General features: G+C 45.2%; 1 protein-coding gene across 12 annotated transcripts in view; it reads left to right on the top strand.

The window, feature by feature from the left end:
• The window catches only part of GRAMD1B (GRAM domain containing 1B), a 260,555-nt gene that overhangs the window by 193,374 nt on the left and 40,606 nt on the right, over positions 1–26,575 (top strand). Inside the window, exon 5 of one of the 12 annotated variants that reach the window (XM_075327726.1) lies at positions 20,548–20,571. The exons of the other annotated variants lie outside the window; for them this stretch is intronic. Coding sequence (XP_075183841.1) covers positions 20,548–20,571 — 24 coding nt within the window. The remainder of the gene's footprint in view (positions 1–20,547; positions 20,572–26,575) is intronic. 12 annotated transcript variants of the gene reach the window in all.

The following is a 26,575-nucleotide window of genomic DNA, read 5'->3' on the forward strand; positions in this document are numbered from 1 at the left end:
CCAATATAGCGTAGGACAAGCTCAGTGTGGAGACATCTGCTGGAGAACAGCAGAGCTGAGGAAGATTATCTGCCGGACCTCCCATTCCTGGCAGTCAGTGTGGGTGGAGGGGCCGTGCTGCAGAAGTTGAGAATCATTACAAACACATCTAGCGAGCTTTATTGTCAGAACTAAATATACCTTTGTATTAACCAAAGTGCGTGCAGTGCTGTCACCTCTGCTGTACTGCCCCTCCTCCCACACTGACTGCTGGAGCAGGTATGTTGTGCTCTGGCGCATGTATCGTATTTTTCAGCGTATAAGACGCATTGGACCATAAAACACACCTAGGTTTTAGAGGTTGAAAATAGGGGAAAAAAATTTGAAGCAAAAAATGTGGTGACTAGTCTTCAGTGCAGCTCGGCCGCAGCGTATCAAGGAAACACATATGTCGCTGAAGTGGTACAGCCAGTACCTGATGCATGCTGCCTGTGGATTGGGCAGCCTGTACCGGCAGACAGCTTCCATTTAACATCCCATAGGTGCCATTCATGTCAAGTGGTTGACCATTAGCCTTTTGCCTTTGAAGAGAACTATAACTCCCAGCATGTCCTGCGGATCCTATGGTATGCTGGGAGTTATAGTTCACCACAGGGGTGAGGAGTGGTACAATGCTTTTATTTATAGTACTCTTCTTTTTTTTTCTTAGTGCTTAATCCTTACCTCTTAACAGCTTCTCTGTGCACTCACGTTAATGACTTCTCCGTGGCCCCGCCGCCGCGTTACACAGGAGGAAGTGGCCGTCTCCCTTCCAGATCCCGAGCTGCAGTGACTTAATGAAGGGCAGAGTCAGGGGCACTGCGCACTCTGCTAGTCTGTGCTGCTTCGGCTTTGCCTCTACATTACGTCATTATAGTCTGGATGGGAGACTGACCACTTCCTCCCGTCTAGCGCGGCGGCAGGGCCAGGGAGAAATCATTAACCTGAGCACAGGGCTGATGCAGCCTGGCGTGCTGGCGGCTGAAGAAAATTTGCACTGCTGTGGCGCTGACAGACCGGGCATCACTGGCACTCTGCTCCTGCCTCCTCTTAATCCAAAACTAATATTCACTACTAATCCTGTGCACCTCTCTGTGCTTGTTTCAGTGGGTGGGATTATGGGTGTGGGGAGCAGTGAATATTCATTTTCCTAAATAGCGGGCACACGTGATTGCCCCTGCTGCCGGCTTCCTACAGGTGACTATGCTCCTACCTGCCGTAATCCCATTCCACCGCCACCCCACAGTAGCCAGGTACGCTACATTTTGATTATAAGACGCACTCTCCACTTTCCTCCCAAAATTGGGGTGGAAAAGTGCATCTTCTAGTCTGACAAATACAGCAACCACTCTGCATTGGGGGGAGCAGACTGTCATGTCTCACACAGAGCCTGTTCTAACCTACCATGGGGGCATTTTTATTCCCCTTATGTGTGGATGCCTGCTTATTTGGCAGAGTCGGCAGCACTAGGAGAGGAGAACCCCGGACGTGTGAGGGTTCGCTCACACTGGCGTCTAAAAAATCGCTCCCATTCTAATCCAGACAAGTTAAATCCGTTTGGTATTCCATATGTCATGCAAGTGTGCGTTTTCTATTTATTTTTTTTCAAACTAGCGTCCGTACGACGTGTTGTATTTTTCTTAGCAGCTTTTATTTTACAATCATTTCTAGAAACATTTACATTAGGGGCCAAAAACATTGCTCAAATCTCCACAAAGAAGAGGTGACATTACAAAAAAGCAAGAATATTGTATTCTGCTCTGCAGCGTCTGTTAGGCCATGTGCGCACTTTGCGTCGAGGTAGTTGCAGTTCTAAACGCATCCTCTGGCAGAAATTGTCTTTGTCAAATTTGGTTTTGACCACAAAAACGCTATAAATACGCTTGTGTTTTTACCGTGTTTTTACCGCGTTTTAGCCGCGATTTACATGCTTTTTCATTGCTTAAAGTCAAATGCATTTTGAATACAAATACACTACTAAATAAAGTTTAAACATTCAAACACTATGAAAAAAATGGAAAAAAATGATAAATATCATGATTAACCCCTTCACGACCAATGACGGATCCATCCGTCATGGAGCGTGTGACATTAAGCCCTACCCCCTGCCGCGGGCAGGATGTGGCGATCTGCGCACATATCAGCTGTTTTTAACAGCTGACATGTGTTCCTGCATGTTACGAGTGGAATCGCTTCCACTCGCAATATTTAACCGCTTACTTCTTGCTGCCAAAGTCTGGCAGTGAGATGTATATGTGCGCAGCCATTACATTTACTTACCGCCTCCCCCACCGGAAGTCACGTGTGTGATCATGTGACTTTCGGTGGTTGCCATGGTAGCACAGGGTCATGTGATGACACCTGTAGCTAACATGAGTCACTTCCTCTCAATGCCGGCATAGTGCCAGCACGGAGAGTAAAGCACCATATCTGCAGATCTTAGCTCTGTAACTGAGATCTACAGATAGGGCGAGCGATCGGATTGCTGATCGCTATAGCCCCCTAGGGGGACTAGTAAAATAAAAAAAAAGTTAAAAAATTTTTTATAAAAAAAAAACAAACCTAAAAGTTCAAATCACCCCCCCCCCCTTTCGCCCCATTGAAAATTAAAGGGTTAAAAAATTTAAAAATATACACATTTGGTATCGCCGCGTTCAGAAATGCCCGATCTATCAAAATATAAAATCAATTAATCTGATCAGTAAACGGTGTAGTTGCAAAAAAATTCCAAATGCCAAAATTACGTTTTTTGGTCTCCACAAGATTCGCGCAAAATGCAATAACAGGCGATCAAAACGTAGCATCTGCGCACAAATGGTACCGTTAGAAACGTCAGCTTGAGACGCAAAAAATAAGCAGTCACTGAGCCATAGGTCCCGAAAAATGAGAGCGCTACTGGTTTCGGAAAATGGCGCAAAACGTGCGCCACTTTTATTGGACAAACGTGTGAATTTTTTTAACCCCTTAGATACAAGTAAACCTACACGTGTTTGGTGTCTACAAACTCGCACCGACCTCAGACATCACAATAACACATCAGTTTTATCATATAATGAACACGGTGAATAAAACATCCCAAAAACTATTGTGCGATCACACTTTTTTTGCAGTTTTTCCACACTTGGAATTTTTTTGCTGTTTTCCAGTACACCATATGGTAAAACGTATGGTTTCATTTAAAAGTACAACTCGTCCAGCAAAAAACAAGCCCTCATATGGCAAGATTGACGGAAAAATAAAAAAGTTACGGCTCTCGGAAGAAGGGGAGCAAAAAAACAAAAACGCAAAAACGGAAAAGGCTCTGGGGCTGAAAGGGTTAAAATCATGCACAAAATAGCTAATTTTATTAAAATTATTGTGTTATCATATTTATGCATAACATTACGTTAAATTATGGATTTTCAATAATTTAATTGTCGGACTGTGTGTGTATGTAAAGGGACATATCATGCCCTTATTATAAAGTCAAAAACGCATGTTAAACGCTGGGATTTTGATTTTGGTTGCTTTTTGAAAGTTCTCATTGACTCTAATGTTAGCAAAATGCTGCCAAAATGGCAAAAACAATTGACATGTTGCTTCTTTAAACGCTGAGTTTTTACCAAATTTTCTGCAACTGAAACGCTGCGTTTTTAACAGCATTGTGCGCACAAGAAATCACAATTTCCCATAGACTTTGCTTGAAAATCAAAACGCATGCATTTTGGCATTAAAACGCTGCAGTTCAAAACGCTGCGGAAACGCATGAAAAAACGCAAAGTGCGCACATAGCCTTACATCGTGTGACCAGTTCAATATGAAACATTTGGTGAAATGTTCTTTTTAAAGCTGTTAATAGGAAAAATAAATTGTCAGTTAGTGTGAAACAATACCACAAAGTAGAGTTCAAAAAGCCCCGAAATTCACTCCGACTCCCCTATAGACAGGAGCGCTCATCTCTGCAGTGATACACATGGGGCAATCTCTGTAGCACCCGCCCTCCTATATCACAGACAGTGGGTACAGAAAGTATTCACACCCCTTTAACATTTTTCACTCTTTGTTTCATTGCAGCCATTTGGTAAATTCAAAAAAGTTCATTTTTTCTCATTAATGTGCACTCTGCCCCCATCCCCCATCTTGACAGGAAAAAAACCCCAGAAATTTAGAAAATTTTGCAAATTTATTAAACAAGAAAAACTGAAATATCACCTAGTCATAAGTATTCAGCCCCTTTGCTCAGTATTGAGTAGAGGCACCCTCCCTTTTGAGCTAGTACAGCCATGAGTCTTCTTGGGATCCTGGATTTGGGGATCCTCGGCCATTCTTCTTTGCACATCCTCTCCAGTTCCGTCAGGTTGGATGGTGAATTTTGGTGGACGCCATTTTCAGGTCTCTCCAGAGATGCTCAATTGAGTTTAGGTCAGGGCTCTGGCTGGGCCGGTCAAGAATGGTCACAGAGTTGTTCTGAAGCTGCTCCTTTGTTATTTTAGCTGTGTGCTTAGGGTCATTGTCTTGTTGGAAGGTGAATCTTCAGCCAAGTCTGAGGTCCAGAGCATCTGGAAGAGGTTTTCTTCCAGGATATCTCTGTACTTGGCCGCATTAATCTTTCTTTCAATTGCAACCAGTCGTCCTGTTCCTGCACCCATAGCATGATGCTGCCACCACCATGTTTCACTGTGGGGATTGTATTGGGCAGGTGATGAGCAGTGCCTGGTTTTCTCCACACATACCACTTAGTATTATCACCAAAAAGTTCTATCTTCGTCTCATCAGAAGAGAGAATCTTATTTCTCATAGTCTGGGAGTCCTTCATGTGTTTTTTTGTAAACTCCATGCGGGCTTTCATATGTCTTGCACTGAGGAGAGGCTTCCGTCGGGCCACTCGGCCATAAAGGTCCGACTGGTGGAGGCTGCAGTGATAGGTGACTTTGTGGAGCTTTCTCCCATGTCCTTACTTCATCTCTGGAGCTCAGCCACAGTGATCATAGGGCTCTTCTTTTCCTCTCTCACCAAGGCTCTTCTCCCAAGATTGCTCAGTTTGGCTGGACGGCCAGGTCTAGGAAGAGTCCTGCTGGTCCCAAACTTCTTCCATTTAAGGATTATAGAGGCCACTGTGTTCTTAGGAACTTGAGTACTGCAGAAATTCTTTTGTAACCTTGGCCAGATCTGTGCCTTGCAACAATTCTGTCTCTGAGCTCCTTGGGCAGTTCCTTTGACCTCATGATTCTCATTTGGTGTGACATGCAGTGTGAGCTGTGAGGTCTTATATAGACAGGTGTGCGCCTTTCCAAATCACGTCCTATCAGTGTAATTACACACAGCTGCACTCCAATGAAGGAGCAGAACCATCTCAAGGAGGATCACAAGGAAATGGACAGCATGTGACTTACATATGAGTGTCTGAGCAAAGGGGCTGAATACTTATGACCATGTCTTATACTGAGCAAAGGGGCTGAATACTTATGACCATGTGATATACTGAGCAAAGGGGCTGAATACTTATGACCATGGGATATTTCAGCTTTTCTTGTTTAATACATTTGCAAAAATGTCTACATTTCTGGGGGGGAGGTTCTGTCAAGATGGGGGATGGGGCAGAGTGCACATTAATGAGAGAAAAAAAATTGAACTTTTTTGAATTTACTAAATGCTGCAATGAAACAAAGAATGAAAAACTTAAAGGGGTCTGAAAACTGTGCGTACCCACTGTATATACACCTCTGTAGCACCCTCCCTCCTATATCACATATATGCATCTCTGTAGCACCCTCCCTCCTATATCACATATATGCATCTCTGTAGCATCCTCCCTCCTATATCACATATATGCATCTCTGTAGCATCCTCCCTCCTTTATCACATATATGCATCTCTGTAGCCCCCTCCCTCCTATATCACATATATGCATCTCTGTAGCATCCTCCCTCCTATATCACATATATGCATCTCTGTAGCATCCTCCCTCCTATATCACATATATGCATCTCTGTAGCATCCTCCCTCCTATATCACATATATGCATCTCTGTAGCATCCTCCCTCCTATATTACATATATGCATCTCTGTAGCATCCTCCCTCCTATATCACATATATGCATCTCTGTAGCATCCTCCCTCCTATATCACATATATGCATCTCTGTAGCATCCTCCCTCCTATATCACATATATGCATCTCTGTAGCATCCTCCCTCCTATATTACATATATGCATCTCTGTAGCATCCTCCCTCCTATATTACATATATGCATCTCTGTAGCATCCTCCCTCCTATATTACATATATGCATCTCTGTAGCATCCTCCCTCCTATATTACATATATGCATCTCTGTAGCATCCTCCCTCCTATATTACATATATGCATCTCTGTAGCATCCTCCCTTCTATATTACATATATGCATCTCTGTAGCCCCCTCCCTCCTATATTACATATATGCATCTCTGTAGCATCCTCCCTCCTATATTACATATATGCATCTCTGTAGCATCCTCCCTCCTATATCACATATATGCATCTCTGTAGCATCCTCCCTCCTATATTACATATATGCATCTCTGTAGCATCCTCCCTCCTATATCACATATATGCATCTCTGTAGCATCCTCCCTCCTATATTACATATATGCATCTCTGTAGCATCCTCCCTCCTATATTACATATATGCATCTCTGTAGCATCCTCCCTCCTATATTACATATATGCATCTCTGTAGCATCCTCCCTCCTATATTACATATATGCATCTCTGTAGCATCCTCCCTCCTATATCACATATATGCATCTCTGTAGCATCCTCCCTCCTATATTACATATATGCATCTCTGTAGCATCCTCCCTCCTATATCACATATATGCATCTCTGTAGCATCCTCCCTCCTATATTACATATATGCATCTCTGTAGCATCCTCCCTCCTATATTACATATATGCATCTCTGTAGCATCCTCCCTCCTATATTACATATATGCATCTCTGTAGCATCCTCCCTCCTATATCACATATATGCATCTCTGTAGCATCCTCCCTCCTATATTACATATATGCATCTCTGTAGCATCCTCCCTCCTTTATCACATATATGCATCTCTGTAGCCCCCTCCCTCCTATATCACATATATGCATCTCTGTAGCCCCCTCCCTCCTATATCACATATATGCATCTCTGTAGCCCCCTCCCTCCTATATCACATATATGCATCTCTGTAGCCCCCTCCCTCCTATATCACATATATGCATCTCTGTAGCATCCTCCCTCCTATATTACATATATGCATCTCTGTAGCATCCTCCCTCCTATATTACATATATGCATCTCTGTAGCATCCTCCCTCCTATATCACATATATGCATCTCTGTAGCATCCTCCCTCCTATATTACATATATGCATCTCTGTAGCATCCTCCCTCCTATATCACATATATGCATCTCTGTAGCATCCTCCCTCCTATATTACATATATGCATCTCTGTAGCATCCTCCCTCCTATATTACATATATGCATCTCTGTAGCATCCTCCCTCCTATATCACATATATGCATCTCTGTAGCATCCTCCCTCCTATATTACATATATGCATCTCTGTAGCATCCTCCCTCCTTTATCACATATATGCATCTCTGTAGCCCCCTCCCTCCTATATCACATATATGCATCTCTGTAGCCCCCTCCCTCCTATATCACATATATGCATCTCTGTAGCCCCCTCCCTCCTATATCACATATATGCATCTCTGTAGCCCCCTCCCTCCTATATTACATATATGCATCTCTGTAGCATCCTCCCTCCTATATCACATATATGCATCTCTGTAGCATCCTCCCTCCTATATCACATATATGCATCTCTGTAGCATCCTCCCTCCTATATTACATATATGCATCTCTGTAGCCCCCTCCCTCCTATATCACATATATGCATCTCTGTAGCATCCTCCCTCCTATATTACATATATGCATCTCTGTAGCATCCTCCCTCCTATATCACATATATGCATCTCTGTAGCATCCTCCCTCCTATATTACATATATGCATCTCTGTAGCATCCTCCCTCCTATATTACATATATGCATCTCTGTAGCATCCTCCCTCCTATATTACATATATGCATCTCTGTAGCATCCTCCCTCCTATATCACATATATGCATCTCTGTAGCATCCTCCCTCCTATATCACATATATGCATCTCTGTAGCATCCTCCCTCCTATATTACATATATGCATCTCTGTAGCATCCTCCCTCCTATATTACATATATGCATCTCTGTAGCATCCTCCCTCCTTTATCACATATATGCATCTCTGTAGCATCCTCCCTCCTATATCACATATATGCATCTCTGTAGCATCCTCCCTCCTATATTACATATATGCATCTCTGTAGCATCCTCCCTCCTATATCACATATATGCATCTCTGTAGCATCCTCCCTCCTTTATCACATATATGCATCTCTGTAGCCCCCTCCCTCCTATATCACATATATGCATCTCTGTAGCCCCCTCCCTCCTATATCACATATATGCATCTCTGTAGCCCCCTCCCTCCTATATCACATATATGCATCTCTGTAGCCCCCTCCCTCCTATATTACATATATGCATCTCTGTAGCATCCTCCCTCCTATATTACATATATGCATCTCTGTAGCATCCTCCCTCCTATATCACATATATGCATCTCTGTAGCCCCCTCCCTCCTATATCACATATATGCATCTCTGTAGCATCCTCCCTCCTATATTACATATATGCATCTCTGTAGCATCCTCCCTCCTATATCACATATATGCATCTCTGTAGCATCCTCCCTCCTATATCACATATATGCATCTCTGTAGCATCCTCCCTCCTATATTACATATATGCATCTCTGTAGCCCCCTCCCTCCTATATCACATATATGCATCTCTGTAGCCCCCTCCCTCCTATATCACATATATGCATCTCTGTAGCATCCTCCCTCCTATATTACATATATGCATCTCTGTAGCATCCTCCCTCCTATATTACATATATGCATCTCTGTAGCCCCCTCCCTCCTATATCACATATATGCATCTCTGTAGCCCCCTCCCTCCTATATCACATATATGCATCTCTGTAGCATCCTCCCTCCTATATTACATATATGCATCTCTGTAGCATCCTCCCTCCTATATCACATATATGCATCTCTGTAGCATCCTCCCTCCTATATCACATATATGCATCTCTGTAGCATCCTCCCTCCTATATCACATATATGCATCTCTGTAGCATCCTCCCTCCTATATTACATATATGCATCTCTGTAGCATCCTCCCTCCTATATTACATATATGCATCTCTGTAGCATCCTCCCTCCTTTATCACATATATGCATCTCTGTAGCATCCTCCCTCCTATATCACATATATGCATCTCTGTAGCATCCTCCCTCCTATATTACATATATGCATCTCTGTAGCATCCTCCCTCCTATATCACATATATGCATCTCTGTAGCATCCTCCCTCCTTTATCACATATATGCATCTCTGTAGCCCCCTCCCTCCTATATCACATATATGCATCTCTGTAGCCCCCTCCCTCCTATATCACATATATGCATCTCTGTAGCCCCCTCCCTCCTATATCACATATATGCATCTCTGTAGCCCCCTCCCTCCTATATCACATATATGCATCTCTGTAGCATCCTCCCTCCTATATCACATATATGCATCTCTGTAGCATCCTCCCTCCTATATTACATATATGCATCTCTGTAGCATCCTCCCTCCTATATTACATATATGCATCTCTGTAGCATCCTCCCTCCTATATTACATATATGCATCTCTGTAGCATCCTCCCTCCTATATCACATATATGCATCTCTGTAGCATCCTCCCTCCTATATTACATATATGCATCTCTGTAGCATCCTCCCTCCTATATTACATATATGCATCTCTGTAGCATCCTCCCTCCTATATCACATATATGCATCTCTGTAGCATCCTCCCTCCTATATTACATATATGCATCTCTGTAGCATCCTCCCTCCTATATCACATATATGCATCTCTGTAGCATCCTCCCTCCTATATTACATATATGCATCTCTGTAGCATCCTCCCTCCTATATTACATATATGCATCTCTGTAGCATCCTCCCTCCTATATTACATATATGCATCTCTGTAGCATCCTCCCTCCTATATTACATATATGCATCTCTGTAGCATCCTCCCTCCTATATCACATATATGCATCTCTGTAGCCCCCTCCCTCCTATATTACATATATGCATCTCTGTAGCCCCCTCCCTCCTATATCACATATATGCATCTCTGTAGCATCCTCCCTCCTATATCACATATATGCATCTCTGTAGCATCCTCCCTCCTATATTACATATATGCATCTCTGTAGCATCCTCCCTCCTATATTACATATATGCATCTCTGTAGCATCCTCCCTCCTATATTACATATATGCATCTCTGTAGCATCCTCCCTCCTTTATCACATATATGCATCTCTGTAGCCCCCTCCCTCCTATATCACATATATGCATCTCTGTAGCATCCTCCCTCCTATATCACATATATGCATCTCTGTAGCATCCTCCCTCCTATATCACATATATGCATCTCTGTAGCATCCTCCCTCCTATATCACATATATGCATCTCTGTAGCATCCTCCCTCCTATATTACATATATGCATCTCTGTAGCATCCTCCCTCCTATATCACATATATGCATCTCTGTAGCATCCTCCCTCCTTTATCACATATATGCATCTCTGTAGCCCCCTCCCTCCTATATCACATATATGCATCTCTGTAGCCCCCTCCCTCCTATATCACATATATGCATCTCTGTAGCCCCCTCCCTCCTATATCACATATATGCATCTCTGTAGCCCCCTCCCTCCTATATTACATATATGCATCTCTGTAGCACCCTCCCTCCTATATTACATATATGCATCTCTGTAGCATCCTCCCTCCTATATTACATATATGCATCTCTGTAGCATCCTCCCTCCTATATCACATATATGCATCTCTGTAGCCCCCTCCCTCCTATATTACATATATGCATCTCTGTAGCATCCTCCCTCCTATATTACATATATGCATCTCTGTAGCATCCTCCCTCCTATATTACATATATGCATCTCTGTAGCATCCTCCCTCCTATATTACATATATGCATCTCTGTAGCATCCTCCCTCCTTTATCACATATATGCATCTCTGTAGCCCCCTCCCTCCTATATCACATATATGCATCTCTGTAGCATCCTCCCTCCTATATCACATATATGCATCTCTGTAGCATCCTCCCTCCTATATTACATATATGCATCTCTGTAGCATCCTCCCTCCTATATTACATATATGCATCTCTGTAGCATCCTCCCTCCTATATTACATATATGCATCTCTGTAGCATCCTCCCTCCTATATTACATATATGCATCTCTGTAGCATCCTCCCTCCTTTATCACATATATGCATCTCTGTAGCCCCCTCCCTCCTATATCACATATATGCATCTCTGTAGCATCCTCCCTCCTATATTACATATATGCATCTCTGTAGCATCCTCCCTCCTATATTACATATATGCATCTCTGTAGCATCCTCCCTCCTATATTACATATATGCATCTCTGTAGCATCCTCCCTCCTATATTACATATATGCATCTCTGTAGCATCCTCCCTCCTATATTACATATATGCATCTCTGTAGCATCCTCCCTCCTATATTACATATATGCATCTCTGTAGCATCCTCCCTCCTATATCACATATATGCATCTCTGTAGCATCCTCCCTCCTATATTACATATATGCATCTCTGTAGCATCCTCCCTCCTATATTACATATATGCATCTCTGTAGCATCCTCCCTCCTATATTACATATATGCATCTCTGTAGCATCCTCCCTCCTATATTACATATATGCATCTCTGTAGCATCCTCCCTCCTATATCACATATATGCATCTCTGTAGCATCCTCCCTCCTATATCACATATATGCATCTCTGTAGCATCCTCCCTCCTATATCACATATATGCATCTCTGTAGCATCCTCCCTCCTATATTACATATATGCATCTCTGTAGCCCCCTCCCTCCTATATTACATATATGCATCTCTGTAGCATCCTCCCTCCTATATTACATATATGCATCTCTGTAGCATCCTCCCTCCTATATCACATATATGCATCTCTGTAGCCCCCTCCCTCCTATATCACATATATGCATCTCTGTAGCCCCCTCCCTCCTATATCACATATATGCATCTCTGTAGCCCCCTCCCTCCTATATTACATATATGCATCTCTGTAGCATCCTCCCTCCTATATTACATATATGCATCTCTGTAGCATCCTCCCTCCTATATTACATATATGCATCTCTGTAGCATCCTCCCTCCTATATTACATATATGCATCTCTGTAGCATCCTCCCTCCTATATTACATATATGCATCTCTGTAGCATCCTCCCTCCTATATTACATATATGCATCTCTGTAGCATCCTCCCTCCTATATTACATATATGCATCTCTGTAGCATCCTCCCTCCTATATTACATATATGCATCTCTGTAGCATCCTCCCTCCTATATCACATATATGCATCTCTGTAGCATCCTCCCTCCTATATTACATATATGCATCTCTGTAGCATCCTCCCTCCTATATCACATATATGCATCTCTGTAGCCCCCTCCCTCCTATATTACATATATGCATCTCTGTAGCATCCTCCCTCCTTTATCACATATATGCATCTCTGTAGCCCCCTCCCTCCTATATCACATATATGCATCTCTGTAGCATCCTCCCTCCTATATCACATATATGCATCTCTGTAGCATCCTCCCTCCTATATTACATATATGCATCTCTGTAGCATCCTCCCTCCTATATCACATATATGCATCTCTGTAGCATCCTCCCTCCTATATTACATATATGCATCTCTGTAGCATCCTCCCTCCTATATCACATATATGCATCTCTGTAGCATCCTCCCTCCTTTATCACATATATGCATCTCTGTAGCCCCCTCCCTCCTATATCACATATATGCATCTCTGTAGCCCCCTCCCTCCTATATCACATATATGCATCTCTGTAGCCCCCTCCCTCCTATATCACATATATGCATCTCTGTAGCCCCCTCCCTCCTATATTACATATATGCATCTCTGTAGCATCCTCCCTCCTATATCACATATATGCATCTCTGTAGCATCCTCCCTCCTATATTACATATATGCATCTCTGTAGCATCCTCCCTCCTATATTACATATATGCATCTCTGTAGCATCCTCCCTCCTATATTACATATATGCATCTCTGTAGCATCCTCCCTCCTATATTACATATATGCATCTCTGTAGCATCCTCCCTCCTATATCACATATATGCATCTCTGTAGCCCCCTCCCTCCTATATTACATATATGCATCTCTGTAGCATCCTCCCTCCTATATTACATATATGCATCTCTGTAGCATCCTCCCTCCTATATTACATATATGCATCTCTGTAGCATCCTCCCTCCTATATTACATATATGCATCTCTGTAGCATCCTCCCTCCTTTATCACATATATGCATCTCTGTAGCCCCCTCCCTCCTATATCACATATATGCATCTCTGTAGCATCCTCCCTCCTATATTACATATATGCATCTCTGTAGCATCCTCCCTCCTATATTACATATATGCATCTCTGTAGCATCCTCCCTCCTATATTACATATATGCATCTCTGTAGCACCCTCCCTCCTATATTACATATATGCATCTCTGTAGCATCCTCCCTCCTATATTACATATATGCATCTCTGTAGCATCCTCCCTCCTATATTACATATATGCATCTCTGTAGCATCCTCCCTCCTATATTACATATATGCATCTCTGTAGCATCCTCCCTCCTATATTACATATATGCATCTCTGTAGCATCCTCCCTCCTATATCACATATATGCATCTCTGTAGCATCCTCCCTCCTATATTACATATATGCATCTCTGTAGCATCCTCCCTCCTATATTACATATATGCATCTCTGTAGCATCCTCCCTCCTATATTACATATATGCATCTCTGTAGCATCCTCCCTCCTATATTACATATATGCATCTCTGTAGCATCCTCCCTCCTATATCACATATATGCATCTCTGTAGCATCCTCCCTCCTATATCACACACACACACACACACACATATATATATATATATATATATATATATATATATATATATATATATCTAGATCTCTGTAACACCCTCCCTCCATATCACATAAATATATCTATATATTTTTATACAATATAATTGCCTTGTTCTGTCTGTCTGTTTGTCTTGCTCCATGATGACGTCATTACAGTGACAACCGTCGCCACACCGCTCGCGCTAAAGAGCCTGCGACCAATGGCTCAGCTAACTGAACAGCCCGAACTACTGGCCGACAGGACAACGCCCGACACTTTTCCCCGCACCCACACGGAGCCCCAACTCCCTGGTGAGTGCTGCATCCCCGGGAGTCCACACCAGCAACCCAGCCGACACATACCCACGGCTCGCCTACGCCCCCGCACACATTACCCCACTCGGCTCCACCCCCCCGCACTCCATCCTCCGCATGTATACACTGAACACACTCACACACACACACGAATAGTCACCTGTTCCCAGCCATGCAGTCCCCAGCATTGATGTCCTCAGCTCCATGGCCCCGCTCGGCTCCACCCCCGCCCCCCCGCACACATTACCCCGCTCGGCTCTGCCCCCCCCCCCCTCCCGCACTCCTCCTTCCGCATGTATACACTGAACACACACACCTGGATAGTCACCTGTCCCCAGCCATGCAGTCCCGGCACTGACGTCCTCAGCGCCATGGCCCCGCTCGGCTCCGCCCCCCGCACACATTACCCCGCAGGATGGGGGAACATACCAGTATTGGGCCACATCACAGCATCATCCCACATACCATGATGGTGGTCATACAAGGATGGAGACTATACCAGGATGGGACACAGACCAGGATGCTGCATATAATTGCCTTATTCTGTCTGTCTGTCTTGCTCCAAAATGACATCATTACAGTGACAACCATCGCCACACCGCTTGCGCTAAAGAGCCTATCAACCAATAAACAATTATAAGAATATACTAAATTAAACCTAACCCATCCAGTCCATTCATTACCTTATTATTCAATCTGCTTACCTACATACACATTCTAGACTACCCGATACCTTAGAACTGGGCCACCTTCTAGTAGATATATATCTCTGTAGCCCCCTCCCCCCTATATCACATATATATATCTCTGTAGCCCCCTCCCTCCTATATCACATATATATATCTCTGTAGCCCCCTCCCTCCTATATCACATATATATATCTCTGTAGCCCCCTCCCTCCTATATCACATATATATATATATCTGTAGCCCCCTCCCTCCTATATCACATATATATATATATATATATACCTCTGTAGCCCCCTCCCTCCTATATCACATATATATATATCTCTGTAGCCCCCTCCCTCCTATATCATATATATATATATATATATATATCTCTGTAGCCCCCTCCCTCCTATATCATATATATATATATATATATATATATCTCTGTAGCCCCCTCCCTCCTATATCACATATATATATCTCTGTAGCCCCCTCCCTCCTATATCACATATATATATATATATATCTGTAGCCCCCTCCCTCCGATATCACACATATATATATATATATATATATATATATATATATACCTCTGTAGCCCCCTCCCTCCTATATCACATATATATATATATATAATCTCTGTAGCCCCCTCCCTCCTATATCACACATATATATATATATATATATATATATACTTCTCTGTAGCCCCCTCCCTCCTATAGCACATACATGATGGGCTCTTCTTCCTCACCTCTGTGTTGGGAGATCACTGCACAGAGGCTGAAGCACATTTTTACAGACAACAGATGTAGCATATCTTAATGCGATGTTCAGCGCTGACCTATAGGATGAGACCTTTTCCTAATACATTTTGATATTACAGAGCAGAGCATTATAATGAGTGCATGTCACTGTTGTGCAGATGACAGCATTACAGTATATGTGTCCTATCACTATCCTGTAGATGTCTCGTCCTCAGGATGCCGGCATGTAAACTCTGTAACGCGTTTCCATAAAGGTGCAGTCCATATATTCCACATACACACGGGTCAGGGGAAGGCGAGCTCCTCCCAAGTCCACAGAGTGTAATCCTCCATGGCTCCTTGGGTCGGTTCCAGGGGTGCAGCCACCACCCCACCCCGCTCCGCTCTTCTACAAATAAACAGCACGGAGGGCGGATCACACTGTACTGTCTCCGGAGGGGCACGTTCCTAATAATACGAGTATCTGTCATCTATATAATGAAGTCAGCAGTGACCCATGGCTCAACTATCCCCGAGAGAGGGCACCAGACCGAAGAGCGTTTACCAGCTAAATGAAAATGTCAGGTTATTAAAAAAAGAAATCCATTTTATTGTTAAATCCATAGAAGTAACAGCTGAGAAAGTTCTAGGGAGGTGTAAAGCAGCTGGAAATCCAGGAGCTCTGAGCAGCGGAGGAAAAATGGATACAAAGGAATAGGTGATGAGTTACTACTTGGTTCTGTTGGGTCAGTCTAGAGGGAAGCGGCTCTTAATTGGGACCATTTAATGTAACATCCATTCACTATGACGACGTCCATTTACCTAAGACATAATCCCAGAAGTTTTTGAATAATGAAAAGTTCTGCCACTTCTAATACACTTTGTGCCTTTTCCCTGCTATTTTCAGGATCTCTGCTTGCTGCGGCAAGCGTGTAATGCTAAAGCCCTATCCCAACTGACACGGATGCAAGGCTGGTGATCAGACATCCGGATATTGGTGTCTTCATTCCCCTATGGGCAGCATGGGAAGGACGCATAGTTGTATTTTATGTTTTGCACTGATATCCATTTTTATAGATAATATATATACAGTCAGGGCCAGAAATATTTGGACAGTGACACAAGTTTTGTTATTTTAGCTGTTTACAAAAACATGTTCAGAAATACAATTATATATATAATATGGGCTGAAAGTGCACACTCCCAGCTGCAATATGAGAGTTTTCACATCCAAATCGGAGAAAGGGTTTAGGAATCATAGCTCTGTAATGCATAGCCTCCTCTTTTTCAAGGGACCAAAAGTAATTGGACAAGGGACTCTAAGGGCTGCAATTAACTCTGAAGGCGTCTCCCTCGTTAACCTGTAATCAATGAACTAGTTAAAAGGTCTGGGGTTGATTACAGGTGTGTGGTTTTGCATTTGGAAGCTGTTGCTGTGACCAGACAACATGCGGTCTAAGGAACTCTCAATTGAGCTGAAGCAGAACATCCTGAGGCTGAAAAAAAAGAAAAAATCCATCAGAGAGATAGCAGACATGCTTGGAGTAGCAAAATCAACAGTCGGGTACATTCTGAGAAAAAAGGAATTGACTGGTGAGCTTGGGAACTCAAAAAGGCCTGGGCGTCCACGGATGACAACAGTGGTGGATGATCGCCGCATACTTTCTTTGGTGAAGAAGAACCCATTCACAACATCAACTGAAGTCCAGAACACTCTCAGTGAAGTAGGTGTATCTGTCTCTAAGTCACCAGTAAAGAGAAGACACCATGAAAGTAAATACAAAGGGTTCACATCTAGACGCAAACCATTCATCAATTCCAAAAATAGACAGGCCAGAGTTACATTTGCTGAAAAACACCTCATGAAGCCAGCTCAGTTCTGGAAAAGTATTCTATGGACAGATGAGACAAAGATCAACCTGTACCAGAATGATGGGAAGAAAAAGGTTTGGAGAAGAAAGGGAATGGCACATGATCCAAGGCACACCACATCCTCTGTAAAACATGGTGGAGGCAACGTGATGGCATGGGCATGCATGGCTTTCAATGGCACTGGGTCACTTGTGTTTATTGATGACATAACAGCAGACAAGAGTAGCCGGATGAATTCTGAAGTGTACCGGGATATACTTTCAGCCCAGATTCAGCCAAATGCCGCAAAGTTGATCGGACGGCGCTTCATAGTACAGATGGACAATGACCCCAAGCATACAGCCAAAGCTACCCAGGAGTTCATGAGTGCAAAAAAGTGGAACATTCTGCAATGGCCAAGTCAATCACCAGATCTTAACCCAATTGAGCATGCATTTCACTTGCTCAAATCCAGACTTAAGGCGGAAAGACCCATAAACAAGCAAGACCTGAAGGCTGCGGCTGTAAAGGCCTGGCAAAGCATTAAGAAGGAGGAAACCCAGCGTTTGGTGATGTCCATGGGTTCCAGACTTAAGGCAGTGATTGCCTCCAAAGGATTCGCAACAAAATATTGAAAATAAAAATATTTTGTTTGGGTTTGGTTTATTTGTCCAATTACTTTTGACCTCCTAAAATGTGGAGTGTTTGTAAAGAAATGTGACAATTCCTACAATTTCTATCAGATATTTTTGTTCAAACCTTCAAATTAAACGTTACAATCTGCACTTGAATTCTGTTGTAGAGGTTTCATTTCAAATCCAATGTGGTGGCATGCAGAGCCCAACTCGCCAAAATTGTGTCACTGTCCAAAGATTTCTGGACCTAACTGTATATATTATAACATTAATAGTAACAATAAAAAGGCGAGCAGATCATATAAAAGTCCCCATTGATAGAAATGTCTTCCTGTGGTCAGAGGATCCGCATTAATTGTGAATAATATTGATCGCACTTGGCTGTCGCTGCCGGTGTCACTGATGCGCCTTGATTTTCATACCACTTCTATAGATAGCAATGTGTGGCAGAACGCCGTGTCCGCCCACGGGAATAGCGGTAACACCCGTGCTCACTGTACAGAAGAAAGAAAATAAGCCCCATTGTACATCAGGTCTTCACGCCTGCGACCAACTCATTTATTGGCTCCAGCAGGAATAAATGGCCTGTCCTGTTCTCTGCGCCCCATAGCTACACATGGATAGTGCATGTGGTCCCATGACCTGAGGGGTGAGCTCCCCTCCCCCACCTTCCCATCCCTCTGTATCCGCTTCTGGGTCGCTCCTCATTTTTCACATTCTCTGTTCTTGAATAAACAGACACTCCAGGAGTTGTGGATCCCTATCCAGCACTATAATCCATCTAAACTCTGCTGTGAGGAGCTTTACATAGTTGTATGCACTGCCGGGTCTGTGATCTACCTGTAATCTGCAGGGGCAGACTGGGGGTTGTCCACTTTTAGGTAAAATTTCTGAAATGTCACACACAGACTGTCTGCTGTAGTCATGTGCAGAATTGGACTGGGAGGCCAAGGACCCTCCAATAACATTTGATTCTGGGGGCCGCTCTACAGTGAACTTGTAAAGCGCCATGGTATAAATGGTGCTATAATAGTAAATAATAATAATAACTACCCATGTTCCCAAATTTCCTTCCAACCCGTTCTTCAACGGGTTCTTTTAGACCCGTTGAAGCGCAAGGAGGTGCAAAACGGCTGTCGTCCATAAGGGGGCCTGCACCCGGCTCTCTCCCCGCTACTTTTAACTGCACGTCATGATGGAATAAAGCACTTTGGAATAGTGGATGGAGTCTGCCGCAGATTTCTACCTCTTGGACATCAGTTTGGTTCTTTATATGTTTGCATAGAAAGATGGCTGCTTTGTGTGTGCAGCTACATCTCCACTGTGGGATACAGTGCTGATAAGTGAGGATCTGCGAGGGGGCATATATGGCAGTGCTGATACAGGTTCATACCATGGCAGGTGGCCTACCTGTATATAGTGGCGTCTATGCTGCCTATGCAGAGGCTGGGGGATGATCGCTGCATTGGGGCCACCGGGGGCTTCACTTATCCCTCTGTGGTCAGTCCGGGACTGGTGATATCAATACTATGTATCTGCAGGGAGACGCAGCACGGACAGAGATGCTACGTATGGGGTTGTCCAGCAGTGTACAACGTCTTTAAGGAAAGACCGTTAACTCTCAAAAATGACTTCAGAAGTTCCTGGCAGGATTTGTGAACTTTTCAAGCATTGACAGTGAAGATATTGGAGGGATTGGTCTGGGCGGGGGCTGATATTTTCTTACATAAGATTGTACAGCCCTTTATATAGAACCACTGACTGCTTTATTACTATGGGTATATGGGGCAGATCCGCCACTCTCGGAGCGCGCATTGTGCCTTACACAGGATTCATCTGCTGGGACTGGAGCGTCGCTCGGCCATTATTATCTGTGCATCTACTGTATGCAAATACAAATGTCCTCATTAGTGGTAACTAATAAGAGGCCGCTTGTTACCATGAAAGCCGGCATTGTGCGCAGCTCTTTTCCATCTGGTCTGCTGAGGAGGAGCAATTCACCATATAATGGGGAGCATGGGACGTGTGCATTGCCCTACGAATGTCTTTATGTCTCTGGTTTCTCTGTTTCTGCATGTTGTCATGTCTCCTGTTTTCTCTTCCTCAGCATGAACGGCAGCACATACGCAGAGTAAGATTCCCGTAGTGCTCTTCCCATCCTCCTCTTCCACAGGAGCAGAGTATTAGTATAAGATGGGACATCTGTCCCCGCTGCCCATCTTATATGATACTACATTTACCACATTTTATATGGAATCCACCACCCCGCAGCTTCTCCCCCTCCCTTTTACCTTTCATTATCCTGATTACATTGCAAACAGCATTTATTACTCTGCAATCAGCAGCTCCTCCTCTAATTAAGCCACAGCCTAACCCCATCTGTCATCTGTGAGGATGCCCCCTGTCCTTCCCCGGCCAGGAGGTACCAGCCTGTCCCGGCTCTGTCTGTTTACCATACAGTTAATGTTCTATCTCTTCCAGGTCCTTATCTGAGTGTGAGCCAGCTATAACCTGAGCTACTGTAGGGAGCCTACCCCGCTGAGCACACGTGCAAAGTCAACCTCCACACACCGAACACATTAATCAATCATTAATCAATCATTTCCCTTTGTAAGCAAATTCAACGCGATCATCGATCGGACGGTCAGTTCATCTGAGAAACTGACATAAAACGCAAAAGAGGAAAATAGATACATTGTTTGGTGTAGAAAATTTATAATATTCTCCTCAATGGGTAACAAATCTAATATATAAGGCTGAGTGTGTGTGTGTGTGTGTGTGTGTGTGTGTGTGTGTGTATAATACGTCTGCTAAAGGAAACCGCACCGTTGCATTTACAATCACGAAATTTTGCACAGATGCCCCATGTGACTCAGGGAACGTCATAGACTATATTTGGGCGGGAAAATTAAACCTCGCGCTTTACACTTACTCTCCAACATTCCGGCCTCTATTAAACTGAATGGAGGTGGGAGCTACAGGCTATAAATAGCAACTGTCAGTGGTTGCTATAGTAACAAAATAAACTGTTAGTATAAGAAGCTAATGTGTGAGGTAATAAGATGTCAGTGGGGAGACTGATAGAGAGACACAGAAAAAGACAGACAGACAGAGACACAGACGGGGAAAGAGACAGAGAGATAGACGGGCAAAGAGAGACCTGGAAAGAGACAGCCCGGGCAAAGAGACACCCAAGGAAAGAGACAGAGAGAGAGAGACAGAAAACGACACACAGAGACTGGGAGAGAGACAGTTACTATCCCGGGCAACGCCGGGTACTACAGCCAGTATGTAAATAAAGGTAATTTCTGTTGCACTGACAAACATCTGCGTGCTGACCAGTGAATGGAATCATGGTTGCATCTATGATAGAAAAAATGAACTTAAAGCAGCTTTTTATGGTTTAGAAAAAATAAACATTTTAGTATATCCGAATAGTCAGGAGACTGTTCAGGGTCCCCCATTTCTCGGGGAGGAGACTGTTCAGGGTCCCCCATTTCTCAGGGAGGAGACTGTTCAGGGTCCCTCATCTCTCGGGGAGGAGACTGTTCAGGGTCCCTCATCTCTCGGGGAGGAGACTGTTCAGGGTCCCTCATCTCTCGGGGAGGAGACTGTTCAGGGTCCCATATCTCTTGGGAAGGAGACTGTTCAGGGTCCCTCATCTCTCGGGGAGGAGACTGTTCAGGGTCCCTCATCTCTCGGGGATGAGACTGTTCAGGGTCCCTCATCTCTCGGGGAGGAGACTGTTCAGGGTCCCCCATCTCTCAGGGAGTATACTGTTCAGGATCCCACATCTCTTTTTAGGGTCCCTCATCTCTCGGGGAGGAGACTGTTCAGGGTCCCTCATCTCTCGGGGAGGAGACTGTTCAGGGTCCCTCATCTCTCGGGGAGGAGACTGTTCAGGGTCCCTCATCTCTCAGGGAGGAGACTGTTCAGGGTCCCTCATCTCTCGGGGAGGAGACTGTTCAGGGTCCCTCATCTCTCGGGGAGGAGACTGTTCAGGGTCCCTCATCTCTCGGGGAGGAGACTGTTCAGGGTCCCTCATCTCTCGGGGAGGAGACTGTTCAGGGTCCCTCATCTCTCGGGGAGGAGACTGTTCAGGGTCCCTCATCTCTCGGGGAGGAGACTGTTCAGGGTCCCCCATCTCTCAGGGAGTATACTGTTCAGGATCCCACATCTCTTTTTAGGGTCCCTCATCTCTCTTGGAGGAGACTGTTCAGGGTCCCCCATCTCTCAGGGAGGAGACTGTTCAGGATCCCACATCTCTCAGGAAGGTGACTGTTCAGGATCCCACATCTCTCAGGAAGGTGACTGTTCAGGGTCCCCCATCTCTCAGGGAGGAGACTGTTCAGGATCCCACATCTCTTTTTAGGGTCCCTCAACTCTCGGGGAGGAAACTGTTCAGGGTACCTCATCTCTCAAGGAGGAGACTGTTCAGGGTCCCTCATCTCTCAGGGAGGAGACTGTTCAAGGTCCCTCATCTCTCGGGAAGGAGACTGTTCAGGGTCCCTCATCTCTCAGTGAGGAGACTGTTAAGGGTCCCTCATCTCTCGGGGAGGAGACTGTTCAGGGTCCCTCATCTCTCAGAGAGGAGACTGTTCAGGGTCCCTCATCTCTCGGGGAGGAGACTGTGCAGGGTCCCTCATCTCTCGGGCAGGAGACTGTTCAGGGTCACTCATCTCTCGGGGAGGAGAATGTTCAGGGTCCCTCATCTCTTGGTAAGGAGACTGTTCAGGGTCCCTCATCTCTCAAGGAGGAGACTGTTCAGGGTCCCTCATCTCTCGGGGTGGAGACTGTTCAGGGTTCCTCATCTCTCGGGGAGGAGACTGTTCGGGGTCCCTCATCTCTCGGGGAGGAGACTGTTCGGGATCCCTCATCTCTCGGGGAGGAGACTGTTCAGGGTCCTTCATCTCTCGGGGAGGAGACTGTTCAGGATCCCTCATCTCTCAGGGAGGAGACTGTTCAGGATCCCTCATCTCTCAGGGAGGAGACTGTTCAGGATCCCACATCTCTTTTTAGGGTCCCTCATCTCTCTTGGAGGAGACTGTTCAGGGTCCCCCATCTCTCAGGGAGGAGACTGTTCAGGATCCCACATCTCTCAGGAAGGTGACTGTTCAGGATCCCACATCTCTCAGGAAGGTGACTGTTCAGGGTCCCCCATCTCTCAGGGAGGAGACTGTTCAGGATCCCACATCTCTTTTTAGGGTATGTGCGCACGTTGCTTTTTACCTGCTTTTTACCTGCTTTTTTGCTGCTTTTTCTTCTGCGCTGTTTAATGCCAAAATGGATGTGTTCTTCTATTCAAGCAAAGTCTATGGGAATTTGGGTTTCCTGTTCACACTATGTTGTTCAAAATGCTGCCTTTTTGTGGCAGAACTTTGGTCAAAAACTCAGCTTTTCAAAGAAGCAACATGTCAATTGTTTTTGCCATTTGGGTTTTGCACTGCAAAGCTGAGTTTTTGACCAAAGTTCTGCCACAAAAAGGCAGCATTTTGAACAACATAGTGTGAACAAGAAACCCAAATTCCCATAGACTTTGCTTGAATAGAAGAACACATCCATTTTGGCATTAAACAGCGCAGAAGAAAAAGCAGCAAAAAAGCAGGTAAAAAGCAGGTAAAAAGCAACGTGCGCACATACCCTTAGGGTCCCTCAACTCTCGGGGAGGAAACTGTTCAGGGTACCTCATCTCTCAAGGAGGAGACTGTTCAGGGTCCCTCATCTCTCAGGGAGGAGACTGTTCAAGGTCCCTCATCTCTCGGGAAGGAGACTGTTCAGGGTCCCTCATCTCTCAGTGAGGAGACTGTTAAGGGTCCCTCATCTCTCGGGGAGGAGACTGTTCAGGGTCCCTCATCTCTCGGGGAGGAGACTGTGCAGGGTCCCTCATCTCTCGGGCAGGAGACTGTTCAGGGTCCTTCATCTCTCGGGGAGGAGACTGTTCAGGATCCCTCATCTCTCAGGGAGGAGACTGTTCAGGATCCCTCATCTCTCAGGGAGGAGACTGTTCAGGATCCCACATCTCTTTTTAGGGTCCCTCATCTCTCGGAGAGGAGACTGTTCAGGGTCCCTCATCTCTCGGGGAGGAGATTGTTCAGGGTCCCTCATCTCTCGGGGAGGAGACTGTTCAGGGTCCCTCATCTCTCGGGGAGGAGACTGTTCAGGGTCCCTCATCTCTCAGGGAGGAGACTGTTCAGGATCCCACATCTCTTTTTAGGGTCCCTCATCTCTCGGGGAGGAGACTGTTCAGGGTCTCTCATCTCTCGGGGAGGAGACTGTTCAGGGTCCCTCATCTCTCAGGGAGGAGACTGTTCAGGATCCCAGATCTCTGTTCAGGGTCCCTCATCTCTATTCAGGATCCCTCATCTCTCGGGAAAGAGACTGTGTAGGGTCCCTCATTTCTCGGGGAGGAGACTGTTCAGGGTCCCTCATCTCTCGGGGAGGAGACTGTTCAGGGTCCCTCATCTCTCGGGGAGGAGACTGTTCAGGGTCCCATATCTCTTGGGAAGGAGACTGTTTAGGGTCCCTCATCTCTCGGGGAGGAGACTGTTCAGGGTCCCTCATCTCTCGGGGATGAGACTGTTCAGGGTCCCTCATCTCTCGGGGAGGAGACTGTTCAGGGTCCCCCATCTCTCAGGGAGTATACTGTTCAGGATCCCACATCTCTTTTTAGGGTCCCTCATCTCTCGGGGAGGAGACTGTTCAGGGTCCCTCATCTCTCGGGGAGGAGACTGTTCAGGGTCCCTCATCTCTCGGGGAGGAGACTGTTCAGGGTCCCTCATCTCTCAGGGAGGAGACTGTTCAGGGTCCCTCATCTCTCAGGGAGGAGACTGTTCAGGGTCCCTCATCTCTCGGGGAGGAGACTGTTCAGGGTCCCTCATCTCTCGGGGAGGAGACTGTTCAGGGTCCCTCATCTCTCAGGGAGGAGACTGTTCAGGATCCCACATCTCTTTTTAGGGTCCCTCATCTCTCGGGGAGGAGACTGTTCAGGGTCCCTCATCTCTCGGGGAGGAGACTGTTCAGGGTCCCTCATCTCTCAGGGAGGAGACTGTTCAGGATCCCAGATCTCTGTTCAGGGTCCCTCATCTCTATTCAGGGTCCCTCATTTCTCGGGGAGGAGACTGTTCAGGGTCCCTCATCTCTCAGGGAGGAGACTGTTCAGGGTCCCTCATCTCTCGGGGAGGAGACTGTTCAGGGTCCCTCATCTCTCGGGGATGAGACTGTTCAGGGTCCCTCATCTCTCGGGGAGGAGACTGTTCAGGGTCCCCCATCTCTCAGGGAGTATACTGTTCAGGATCCCACATCTCTTTTTAGGGTCCCTCATCTCTCGGGGAGGAGACTGTTCAGGGTCCCTCATCTCTCGGGTAGGAGACTGTTCAGGGTCCCTCATCTCTCGGGGAGGAGACTGTTCAGGGTCCCTCATCTCTCGGGGAGGAGACTGTTCAGGGTCTCTCATCTCTCGGGGAGGAGACTGTTCAGGGTCCCTCATCTCTCAGGGAGGAGACTGTTCAGGATCCCACATCTTTTTAGGGTCCCTCATCTCTCGGGGAGGAGACTGTTCAGGGTCCTTCATCTCTCAGGGAGGAGACTGTTCAGGATCCCAGATCTCTGTTCAGGGTCCCTCATCTCTATTCAGGATCCCTCATCTCTCGGTGAGAGTGGAGAACATTTATAAGAGGACCTGACCCTTAGTTACGTATGGGCACTGTGCTTTATGTTGGTGCTGGGGGCAATTTTTCAATATGCGAGGATTCCTCATAGATGATGGTAATCACTGACAGTCCTGGCAAAGGGACCCTTTATGATCTACTTATCAAAAGACCCTCCTAATAAGAAGAGATTGTCCTGAGCGGAGATCCCCTTTAACAAACCAAGGTTTTCCACCTTTGTATGTAAATGATGACTTTCTATTCAATGAGCACTATAAAAAATGTGGAAAAAGTGAAGCACAATCTCCTGCACATTCTTTCCTTACATGTTTATAGAAAACTGAGACGACCCCGTCATTTCTCGCCCGGGTGAATAGGATTAATATAGTGTAGCATGATCTTGTAGCATGTAGAGTAAGGGAGCTTTACCCTCAGACGTACTTGTAATACGAGTTTAGCAGCTTTGATATTCACTAAACACTACATGTG

Source organism: Anomaloglossus baeobatrachus, chromosome 11 (genome assembly GCF_048569485.1).
Source record: "Anomaloglossus baeobatrachus isolate aAnoBae1 chromosome 11, aAnoBae1.hap1, whole genome shotgun sequence".
Classification (NCBI taxonomy): Eukaryota; Metazoa; Chordata; class Amphibia; order Anura; family Aromobatidae; genus Anomaloglossus; species Anomaloglossus baeobatrachus.